Source organism: Phacochoerus africanus, chromosome 3 (genome assembly GCF_016906955.1).
Source record: "Phacochoerus africanus isolate WHEZ1 chromosome 3, ROS_Pafr_v1, whole genome shotgun sequence".
NCBI lineage: Eukaryota > Metazoa > Chordata > Mammalia > Artiodactyla > Suidae > Phacochoerus > Phacochoerus africanus.
In genome coordinates this window covers 150877771-150890449 of record NC_062546.1, presented here as the reverse complement: position 1 = coordinate 150890449, position 12679 = coordinate 150877771, and the positions used below count along the sequence as shown (strand labels likewise).

At 37.7% G+C, this 12679-nt stretch overlaps 1 protein-coding gene across 4 annotated transcripts in view; it reads left to right on the top strand.

Annotated features, from left to right (window-relative positions):
- The first annotated feature begins 4803 nt into the window (after positions 1 to 4803).
- ZNF385B (zinc finger protein 385B) overlaps positions 4804 to 12679 on the top strand; it is a 327173-nt gene continuing 319297 nt past the window's right edge. For 3 of the 4 annotated variants that reach the window (XM_047772997.1, XM_047772996.1, XM_047772995.1), the window contains exons 1-2: positions 4804 to 4903; positions 5598 to 5915. In XM_047772997.1, the coding sequence (XP_047628953.1) occupies positions 5600 to 5915 (316 nt within the window). In that variant the 5' untranslated portion in view covers positions 4804 to 4903; positions 5598 to 5599. Of the gene's footprint in view, positions 4904 to 5597; positions 5916 to 12679 lie in introns of those variants that run through there. The other variant, XM_047772999.1, reaches the window with a different exon arrangement.

Below are 12679 nucleotides of genomic sequence, written 5' to 3'. Positions count from 1 at the left end.
CTCTTAACAAGTGTCTGTTGTCTAACCAGAGTTCTATGAAAACAATACATACATTTAAAAAGGCTAGAAAGAAATAACAAAATGTAGTTAGCCTTGAATGGTAGGAACATTGAAAACTTCCCCCAGTCTTTTTCTGCTCTTTGTATTTTCCAGAATTTCTAGAATGATATGGTACTTTGAAAAATGAGTAAAATAATTGCAATAAATGTAAAAATGTGTCTAGATGGAATATATAGATTATGACTAGACATAAAACTAGTCTGTGTAATGTTGTCTTAGTTTAACTACACTTTCCATGTGACAAAAGTTGGAAAATACCATTCTTGTTTCAAAACTTTTTCAGATGACCTGAGAATTGAAAAAAGCAGTGTTACTTCCTTGATAGGGGGTGGAATCTGATTTATTGAATTGTTTTCATTCTCTGCCATGCCTGGAAGGTACATTAGCAGAAAATCTCAAGGAGTCAGAAGAGCTCCTTCTAGCTTCACACACACAGACTCAGCTGTTGAACTGCTAGAGTGGCTCCAGGGCCAGCTCAGAGAAGTATTCAGGGTGGCACCATTGCCCTGGCAATGGCGTGGGAGGAATGGGGCTTCAGCGGCTGCCTTTGCCCAGGTCTTTATGATGACCTGTGTTCTGCTGCTGTCTAAGGCCAGGCAGAGGGTGAATGGAATCCAGACCTCTGTATAAAGACTGTGTAGCCCAGTCAATAAGAATTTTTCTCCCTATGGCTTGGTGTACTCTATATACCTTTTGGTGCATCACCAAAAGCCGAGTGTTAAAATCACTATTTGCCTAAGGCTAAAACCAAGTGCCATCATTCAAAATGACTTTTGAGACATGAAAATAGAAAATTATATCATATTGTAAGTTTAAGTATTATTTAATTATTATCTCATTGAGGTAATAATTTTGAGGTAGTAAAGCTTCTTCTTTTGCTTTATCTTCAGAAGATGAGAAGAGTTCCCAAGTAGAATCTTTTTCCAAAAAGCTTCATGCCCTAATGGAATTAGATAAATAAAAACTAAATACAGTGCTTAAAGGTTATTAATTTAATATCATGAAAGCTAGTAGAACACATAATTCTACAAAGATTAGAATTATGACAATCTAACTTGTTTTATTATTTAACTTATTTATCTGATTATAAATATTTATACTTCAAAATACATACATGTTCTCTCTATAATATGGCTAGTGCTAGATTTAGCTATTAATCAATTTCACTATTTAGCTGATCAAAACATTTTTACATTAAGTTAACAGTTTCATAATTAACATTAATTTTTGCAACTTTTTTTTGGGGGGGGGCACCTGCGGCATATGGAATTTCCCAGGCTAGGGGTGAATCAGACTACAGCTTCCAGCCTACACCACAGCCACAGCAACACCAGATCTGAGCTGCATTTGTGACATATACCACAGCTCACAGCAACACCGGATCCTTAACCCACTGAGCGAGGCCAGGGATCGAACCTGCATCCTCATGGATCCTAGTTGGGATCATTAACTCCTGAGCCACGAAGAGAACTCCAAATTTTTGCAACTTTTTATTCTTGCAATAAGAAACATACATTTTTACTTCTGATAGACTATCAATGCACTAAGCGTATAAGGATATTTTTCAGTTCTGGTTTTCTCTCTCTATATATGTTTATAGATAGATAGATTTGGAATTGATATTCTGGCACTAAGAATAAAGTACCTTCCTTATTCTCACTATTGACATTGTTATACTGTTTGTATATAATGGTACTTGGATCACTCAGATTAAAGTGTTGTAAAAGATGTTGATCTACATAGACATATATCTATTGAGTTTTCTGATGCATTGCATCCTGGTTATTTAAAAATCACTCCTTTAGATAGTCACTGACTATCTTATCATGTATTTCCCATCAAAGCAGCAACTTAAGGACCAACTTTCTTTTTTTTTCTTTTTTCTTTTTTTTTTTGGTCTTTTTACGGCTGAACCCTTGGCATATGGAGGTTCCCGGGCTAGGGGTCTAATTGGAGCTGGAGCTGCCAGCCTACACTACAGCCTACACAACATCAGATGCAAGCCACGTCTGCGACCTACACCACAGCTCATGGCAATGCCAGATCCTTAACCCACTGAGCAAGGCCAGGGATCAAACCTCTAACCTCATGGTTCCTAGTCAGATTCGTTTCCGCTGTGCCAGGATGGGAACTCCAGGACCAACTTTCTTATTCCTTGACCTGTACCAACATCTTATTCTTTCATGGATGTTAAATGCTTGGCCATCTAACCTGATAAATTAATACAAAAAAAAAAAAAAGAAAAGAAAAGAAAGCATAGAACACTTGTTCTGGTTGTTTTGACTTCCCTTCAGATAAGCCCAAAGGCTACCAAACCAGAATGCTGCCCACTGCCCTATTTAAAATTAGATGCCTCTGTAGGTCCTTCTGCCCTATGCAAGTGAAGCATTTAATTTAAGATAGTCTGATTCAAAAAAAAAAAAAAACACTTTAAAATAGAATGTGAGATTTTTCTCTTCTTTCACTTAAACTCACTGTTACCTTCCCCTTGCCCAGAAAGTTGACATTATAAATGTTATTATCGCCACACATCTCCTAAGCCTAGAAGTGATGTAATCTGGGGCCAAAAGTGGATGTTGAAACTGATGTCTTGCTTCTCTACCACCTCTAGGTCCTTTTCCCCAAACCTCTGAAACTAAATATATTCTGGTTACAAGTGGCTGTTAGCATTCCCTTATGAGGGGAGGAAGTGTGGTGAAGCCAGCACCAGGACTAATAAATCGGGACTGGTGGACAAAAGGCACACCTCACCCCCAGGCATTGCATCCTCCCTAGAGTGGCCCCTGAAGATGGTATTGGAGGCTTGGGGGATCACCTGTAAATAAGAGTAACTCTGGGGGTAGGGATGAAGGGTGTTGGTATTCTGCAGAGGTTACAGGAGAATTCTAGAATAGCCCTTCATTTCATTTTAAAGGTTTCTTTCTTACCTAAATATATATAATATTAAATATATATATTTTACTAAATATATATATTTAAATAAATCTAAAGCAAAATCCATTTCTAGGACAAATGACAATCAGAAAAGCACAGGTAAACTGGCTTTTATCTTTTAAAAGGTAGTACAAAGAAGGCATTTTTTAGATTTAAGATTTAAAATGGAGCATTATGATGTATGTTCTGTTTCTGTGAAATACCACATGTTAATTAGTAACATGAGCAAGTCCACCCACCTCCAAAGAAATAAAATGTCATCATTACTCAGCTGAGTCAAGGATCTTGGTTACTTGAGTTGAAATATCACACTTAGATTTCAGTGATTCATTGAGATGATGCCTGACCTCCCTTGCAAGGTTAGAAGTTATTGGTTTTCCTTATGTTTTACAGTGGGTTAATTTCCTAGGCAAGGCATAATATATTAGTTGTGAGCTTATTTTCAAAAGTATTTATCTCTTTTTAATCATTTAGTTCAGTAATTCTTTTGATACATTTTAATATTTTAGGAGATGACACAAAGTAATATGTTTGAACATAATTTTTAGATGCTGCTGAGATTTTCTAAAGTTTTATGAGAAAAATAGCTTTGTGACATCATAGTATTTTAGATTTAGGGAATACAGCAAAAATATTGATATATGTGCACTTCAAATCACATTTCAATAATAATGGAATTATTTTCTGCAACTAAGCTATAGGAATTACTTACACTTGATTTACATGTAGTCTGAATAGGTTTTTAAGGAAGAACAGGCCTTGATGGAGAGCTGAAAGGAATAGATTCACTTGGAAAATTTTGTGGAGTAGAGTTCCTTAAATTGGTGGCATTAGGAGAAAATATTTATGGAACAAGTAGGTTTAACCTATCAAAATTAGCAATTTTCTAACAACTTCCTGAAGGTTATGACTTAGCCTATAGTATAATGTGGAAGGCACTTTTTTGTTTGTTTTGTATTGTTCTTAAATTTTGTTGGAGTAGAGTTGACTTAACCATGTTGTATTAGTTTCAGGTGTACAGCAGGGTGGATGGCACTTTGCAACAGGGCGTCGTGGGTAAATGTGTTCTTGATGTGCTTTATGCGTAGAATCAATATCTTCATAATCATGCCCTATGTACTATAACTTGTTTTCTGATTTTAAACATTCAGCCTGTGAATGCTTCACATATGGTCTAGTCTTTAGTTGCTTTTTCCCCTCCATAGAGTTCCAAGCCAACTTCAATCAACAGAACTACTCAAAGCCAGTATCTTTGAGTTTTTCCTACAAGCAGAATCCCAAACACAAACCACAATCCTTCTTTTATCTGGACACTTCATCCCCTCATAGCACAGCCAAATATTTTTCTTGCATGGCCCCTTTCGCTTAGTTTTTGCCCAATTAGTCTCTGAATATTGTTCTCTTTCTTCTATGAGAGTATCTTTTTCCTTATTCTAGTTGAGAATCAAAAGCACTGTAATAATGACACTGATAAGTATAAACATGCTAGTAATATTGGTATTAATGAAAATGAAAAAATTACATGTTAGTCAAGGTCATCCTCATTACCCAAGATTCTTCATGTACTGAAAAGTCTCCTTTGAAATCTTCATTTAGGTTATAATTTATCACTATCTAAATAAATAATTTATCATTATCTAAATAAATGAAAATCAGCACTTAAAAATAAATAGAATTGTATCCTATATGTCTTACTCTTTTTCTACTTTTTAGTTACTAGCTTACCACGTATTGTATTTCTGTTATTTTGTATTTCAGATGTTCTGCATTTCAACTTCATCAAAGATTAAACTGATGTTTATGGGATAATCTGGATACCTAAAAACAATTTATTTTTCTACATCTATAAGAAAATATGTTCAGATTTCCACTGGCTGACTTATAAAGGGGTTTTGGAATACAACCCAATGTAAGTTGCCGACATAATGTATTTAGTCTTTGTTATATACTTCCTCCTCAGTTTAAGGCTTGTGTCGCTTGGCAGGTGTGTGTGTATTGTATATACCTTTGTGTCTACACATATCCTTTCTACATGATGATGAATTCATGGCATCATTTATTATTCTATCCTTCCTTCAATAGATATTTGAAAGCCTATTATGTAAAAGGTACCATTCTAGGTCTAAGAGATATCCAGAAATGAGGTTACTGCCCCCACTGGGCTTATACTCTGCTGGGGAAACAGACATAAATCAAATAATTGCATAGACACAAGGAAGTGCACAGGGTGCTAGGTGTTCTGAAGGGTGTCCACATAGCACTACCTGAGCATGTAATCGTGCTCTATCCCCAGGGTCAGACAGGTTTCCTGGAGAAGGTGACATTCCAGCTAAGATCTCGGGTGGGCAGGAGTTAAAAGGGCGAAAGAATTTTGAGGTAATGGGAGGAGGGGCAAGGATGGAATAGAAAATTCTCCAGATACAGGAAACACGTGTTCAAAGACCATATTTGCTCAGTTAAATACTTTGGATACCTTTTTCCAAGAGTGAACACTGAATAGCTGGCAGATTTTAACTTGAGCTTTACCATGAAAATTAGTTATAATCATACCAGAAAATAAGAAGGCATATATTTCATAAGCACTTGTACTTTTTTTTTTTCAGGTATGACATATTCCTTAAGCCCTGACAATTCCTCTGAAGATGGAATTATGAATATGGCAACTTTTCTACGGGGCTTTGAGGAAAAGGGGATAAAGAATGACAAGCCTGAGGACCAGCTGAGTAAAGAGAAAAAGAAAATCTTGTTCTCCTTCTGTGAGGTGTGCAACATCCAGCTAAACTCTGCAGCCCAGGCCCAAGTCCATTACAATGGCAAATCTCACCGCAAGCGAGTCAAGCAGCTGAGTGATGGACAGCCCCCACCCTCAGCTCAGGGCTCAGGGCCACAGCTGGCCAGCCCTAGCACCCACACCAGCACAGGTAGGTGGGAGGGCCTGGGGCCCCATTTACTGCTGAGAGAAGTGCTTCTGTTCTAGAACATGAAGGATTTAGAGCAAGGCTTATCATTCACCTTGAAACTACCGCCACTAATATGTATGTATTCTCTATCCTACAGGTAATATCTAAAAGCTGTTTTTTACTTCTCAGGATACTTATTTTTATTGTTACGAATATATATTATACTAGACACAAATATATATAAACGCAGTTTGCGTATTGGACCACGGACTTAGTTCTATATCTCAATAGTATGTGAACATTTCTTAATATATTTTGAAATGTGTTTAAAATGGGTCAGTGATGTTCATTTTTTTCTCCTTTCTGCAGAATTAGGCTTTCTTTGGTTTCCTTCATCTGCTTTCTGTTGAATAGCATACTATTAGATAGTATATAAAAAGCTCCAGCTTTATTTATAACATCCCATGATGCAGGAAAGAAACATTAATCTTGTGTGCTAGACTTGTGCTCTTCTTTTAGGGCGTTGGCAGCCGCAAGCTGGTGGTGTTCTAACAATAGGAACAGGGATTGCCAAAACCAACAAGGCTTACCTCTGAGCTCCAGCACCACCGCAATCGCTTGCCCTGCCTCTTGCCTCTCACCCTTTCCTGTGGGCAGGGTAGAGGCAGAAACTTTGGAATTTTCTCATTCCTGCAACCACCCTGAATTCTAAACAGTCTTACAAATCCTCTACCTTGTCCTTGGGCAATGCTGACTCCTCCACATTGCTAGTCATCGAGCTTTGTCCCTGTAACACAAAACTAAAGAGAAATCTGAAATGGACTGTTGTCTATGGTGAAGGTTTCTACAGAAAGTAGGCCTCCTACCCAGGTTCACGTGGGAAGCCAGGGTAAGTCTCCTCCAAATTCCTCACTAGCAAGTGTTTGTTTTGGTAATGAGGCTTCAACTTGAAGTGGGACCATGCGCCGCCCATGCAGCCCTTGGTTGGAATTTTACTCAGTGCTGTTACATAGTTTTTAATTTCTTGAGGTTATACAGTGATCCATATTCAGCTCTGGTAAAAATTACTTTTGTTTGTTTGCTATAAATAAATAATTTTCATATTTCAAACTAAACCTAACCACTCTTTTCCCAGTATATGATTTAATTGCATTAACTTATTCTCTTCAGTCAATATTTACGTTGTGAAGGGACTTAAAGGAACTTAGAAGATACAAGATATACACTTTCTACAATAGTGAAAAATTACTTTTCCATTTTATATTTACTTATTTTGATGATGGTTGTTATAAATATTCACAGGTGCATTAATGTATGTGCATTTACATACTAAAATATAGTTGGTGTTAGGTTAAAAACTGATGACTGTCTTATATCTAGATTAGGGAGTCACTAGCCCCGAGTAAAGGTTTGAATTACATCTGTTAGAATCCAAATGTCTGTGCTTAAATTGAGGTTGACCTGTGGTTTCTAAAAGAGGTAATATAAGTAGCTAACATTAAATGAAAATTTTCTGTGGGGCATATTCTGGTCCTAAGAGCTTCCCCCCTGCCCCATTTAATCTTCTCATGAAGCCTGAGGTAGGTACTGTGATTATTGCTAATTTACAGAATAGGAACAGAGGTACAGAGATAAAATTTGCCTAGGTTTACACAGCATGGAAATTGCAGATCCAGAGTTTTAACCATATTTAATTAGTAGTGAAGCCATCCATATTTCTCCATCACTATTTTGCTGTTGTTTCCTACCACTCAATAAACTCAGGTAACATTCAGACTTATGTGCTATAATATATTTGTGGTCTCAAATGGTTGTTATCATGGAAAACTGTCTCTTTGATGGGTTTTGAAAACAAACATGTAAAGCTCCAGTTCATGAATTTCTCCATTTTTCTCCCATGCTAATGAAATTAGCTACTGATATAAAATACACTTAGCCAAGACATACACAAAATGTTACAGATATATTCTATAAATAAAACATTTCTCATTATCTACTATAACACTGGATATTACTATATAGGAAAATGGATAAGAAAATGAGACAACTTTTCAAGTTTTGCATTAGGCATAAAGGATAGTTTTCATATACTGGTAAGATAGTCAGTGATTCATTCTCAAAAGGCTCGAGTTTAGCATATGATGAAGGCAAATCATTTAACTTCTGAAATTGGTTAGCATTAATCCTCCCATCTGAAAAAAAAGCAGGTATAAAAATGTCTCCTGTTTGAAATAGAAACGGGACAGAGATATATGCACAGAGGTGATTGTGTCATGATTTATAATTCCAAAATAGTAAATGTATCCTGAATGTCCAATAGGAAAAAGGTTAAATATGTTATAATACATTTATAAGATGAATGATAGAAACCATAGTCATTAAAAATTGCCTTTCTGAAGAATACCTAATGAAAGGGGAAGCTGCTCATGGTGTCATGCTAAATGAAACAGCAGGAACCAGAGTGGAAGCTATCTTAGTGCTGCTTTGTATGCATGTGCACATTACCTACTGTTTGGAGTCTCAACTCATTGAGGAGCAAGCCTGACCAGGTTTTATTTTTCCAGGCACTTCCCCCAGTTTTGGTCACTCAGATGCCTTTTTCCTACTGGATAGCAGCTCCCTTCACACCTTCTCAGCCCATAACTTTTCACTTTTGTATACTCAGAGGGATTATCTGATTTAGAAGATTCAGTTCTATTTATAAAACCATCCACTTCACAGCCAAAATAAGATTTGGCTAGAGGCTTAGAGTGGAAGTTGGGGCATGGCTGGCTCTCATGCCACCCCTCACTCTGCCTGCCCTTCTGCCCAGGTGGTGGAGAACCATGGTGGGATGGAGAGGTGGGGTGTCCTTACCTCATAGCCTTGACAAGGTTGTGGTGCTCTTCTTGGGAGGTAGTTACTACTCTGGTTTTCTCTGTGGGTCACACATGCTCCTAACATCTATGGGGGAGCTCCCCTCAAATGGTCCCTTAGACATTGGGAGTCTCTAAGATGGGCTTCATCTTCCATCTCACCCCAAGTTGGTAGCAACCATGTGTGCCTCTTTCTCCTACACTGCATTAGTCCTGGCATGATCGTGTCCTTTACTGTCATCTACCTATCACCTCTTAGGGCTTGGGGGTCATGTAGAGAATCCACCTGATAACCAACATTCCCCTTGAAAATCTAGAGCTGCTGAAGGCCCAGGAAAATAGAGGTGGATTAAGTGGGGATGGGGGGTTTCTCTCCATATTTCTCTTACCTGCTCATGTAGCACAGGGGAGACTAACAAGTCCACTGGCAAAACAGACACTTAATCAGAGAACAAAATGCCAATCTCCCTTTTTGCCCATTGCTTGGCTTTAGGGATTTACTCCCCTGTTCCCCCCCCCCAAAAAAAAAGATATATTGAAGTCGTAATCCACAGTACTTAAGAATGTGACCTTTTTTGGAGAGAGAGTCTTTACAGAGGAAATTAAATTAGAATGAGGTCGTTAAGGTTGACTCTAATCCAGTATGACTGATACCATAATAAGAAGGGGAAATCTGGACATAGAGACAGGTGCACACAAAAGCAAGATGATGTGAAAACCCAGGGAGAATTTAATCATCTTCCAACTGAGGAAAGAGGCCTGGAACTAATCCTTTCCTCAGAAAGAACCTACCCTGCTACAGCTTGATTTTGGACTTCTGGCCTCCAGAACTATGAAGTGGTAAATTTGTATTGTTAAACTAAAATGTTGTTGGTACTTTATTACAACATCCCTAGCAGACTAATACAGGGAGGAAAATAACACATCTCCTCCCCAAAGGAGAAAAGAAAGATGTAATAGAGATAAAACTTAAAGAACTACTAACCTCAGAATGAACTTCCCCTCCTCTCTGTCAGTCTTATTCTGGTTTTGGGGTTGGCAGGGTAGGTGTAGGGTCCATGGAATAGTGATAAGGAGTTGGACTATTTCTCTGAATAAGAGGTAACTGACTCCAACCCATTTGCAGTTCTTTCACTAAGTTTAGAATTTAGTTTGTTCCTTCTGAAAGAACAGGAAGTTCTTAGTATGCCCCTAAAGCCATTTTAGAACACTCTGGGCTACAGAAGGGAGAATCAGAGGGGAAGCAAAGAGAGCTTAAATAATTTTGTCTGCATGTCAAGGATCCCTATTCCTTCCCCCATCCAGTTATAATGAGTGGGTGGAAATAACAGAAGCCACAGATGAGTCTTGGTTTTAGACAAAATAGATGCAGGCTTCCATCCTTCAAAGAGTCCACAAGGGCTGGTGTTCCTGGCCCCTAGTAAGGATGGGCAGATGGACCTGAAACACTCTCCTAATTTCCTGTGGGCTTCATGATCACAGAGGCTGCTGGATGAGCCTGGGAACCACAGAGCTTCTGAGAGGAGCAGGGAAACAGGTTTTCCTGCAGCCTGGATTGGAGTGGTGGCAGGAGAATATTTCCCATGTGCTATGAGTGAAATGCGGGCCTACCCAGAGATCCCTCCTAGTTGTTAATAAGGAAATATCCCTGTAGTACAAGCATGAACTAATAACCAAATACCAGACAGAAATAAAAATTTTATAGCAGATGCTTATGTGCAGAAATGACAAGCCTTAAACTCTCCTATCTGAGCCTTGACACTATGTAATCCCATAAGTACCCTCTGCTCCTCACTCCAAATCAAGATGCAACTCCAGGGGAAGAGGTACTCATACTGCCTATGAGTAAGTTTCTATTACCACTTCTGGGAAATTTTGTGAGAGACAAAGGAATTTATTATTAGCAATTTTACCTTTAAGGATTGGTCAAAGAAACTTTTTAAAATAGAGAAGAAATGATAAAAGAATGATTCTTAGAGCTTTAGTAAGGAAGAAAGAATAATTGAAAAAGCAGAAATATAGGCACATATGATAGACTGTCTGCATTGGTAAGGGTTCTCCTGAGAAACGGAATCAATAGGATATATACATCTATGTATATACATATTTAATAAGAATATTTATTAAAGGAATTGGCTCATATGAAAATGGAGGCTGGGAATCTCTAAGGTAAGCAGTCAGAAAACTAAAGAAAAAGTACCAGAAAAGCTAATGATGTAGTTCTAGTTCAAAGACTGGCAGACTTGTGACCCAGGAAAAACTAATGTTTCAGTTTAAGTTGAAGGCAGGAAAAAAATTGATAGCTTAGGTCAAAGGCAGTCAGGCAAGAGGAAGTCCCTCCTATTCAGGGAAGGGTCAACCTTTTGTTCTATTCAAGCCTGCAACTGACTGGATAAGACCTACCCACATCAAGGAGAGGAATCTGTTTTACTCAGTCTGTAGATTTAAATGTGAAATTCATTCAAAAACAAACTCACAAAAACACCCAGAATAATATTTGAATAATATATTGGCACCCCATGGCTCAGTCAAATTGACACATAAAATTAATCATCACTATCTTTTTCCTGATATGTTTTATAAATCATATTTGATTATTGAAACAAAATTTAACTATGATACTTAAGAAAATAATAATTAAAAGTAGGGAAGTTAGGAGTTCCCATCGTGGTGCAGTGGAAACGAATCAGACTAGGAACCTTGAGGTTGCAGGTTTGATCCTTGGCCTCGCTTAGTGGGTTAAGGTTCCGGCATTGCCATGAGCTGTGGTGTAGGTCGCAGATGCAGCTCGGAGCTGGCGTTGCTGTGGCTCTGGCGTAGGGCGGTGGCTATAGCTCCGATTAGGCCCCTAGCCTGGGAACCTCCATATGCTGCAGGTGTGGCCCTAAAAGGACAAAAAAATAAAATAAAAATAAAAGTAGGGAAGTTAAAGGGACCTAAATGGAAGTAAGATTTCTATACTTCCTTTGAACCCTTAAATAGCTAAGGTTTAGCTAAATAGTGATACCAGTATATTGTCATAAGCATGTATATTGTAATACCCATATCTACCTCTCTGAAAACTATACAAAGCAATACTATCAAAAAAGAATATTATTAAATCAATATGGAGTCCTAAAAATTTTTAAGAAATCCATAGGATGACAGTAAAAGAGGAACAAAGCTGCGAAAGCAGTGCTCAGAGGGAAATTTATAGCAATACAGGCCTTTCTCCAAAAAGAAGAAAGATCCCAAACTGACAACTTAACCCTCCACCTAAATGAATTAGAAAAAGAAGAACAAAAAAAGGCCTAAAGTCAGCAGAAGGAAGGAAATTATAAAGATCAAAGAAGAAATCAATAAAATAGAGACTCAAAAAACAATAGAGAAAATTAATAAAACCAAGAGCTGGTTCTTTGAAAAGGTGAACAAAATTGACAAACCCCTGGCCAGACTCACTAAAAAGAGGAGAGAAAGAACCCAAATAACCAAAATTATAAATGAAAAAGGAGAAATCACAACGGATACAGCAGAAATACAAAAAACCATAAGAGAATACTATGAACAACTATATGGCAACAAGTTTGACAATCTGGAAGAAATGGACAATTTTCTAGAATCTTACAGCCTGCCAAAACTGAATCAAGTAGAAACAGACCAACTGAACAGACCGATCACTAGAAATGAAATTGAAGAGGTCATAAAATCACTCCCTACAAATAAAAGTCCAGGACCAGATGGCTTCACAGGTGAATTCTATCAAACATATAAAGAGGAATTGGTGCCCATCCTCCTTAACCTCTTTCAAAAGGTTGAAGAAGAAGGAATACTCCCAAAGACATTCTAGGATGCCACCATCACCCTCATTCCAAAACCAGACAGAGATACCACCAAAAAAGAAAACTATTGCCCAATATCATTGATGAATATAGATGCAAAAATTCTCAACAA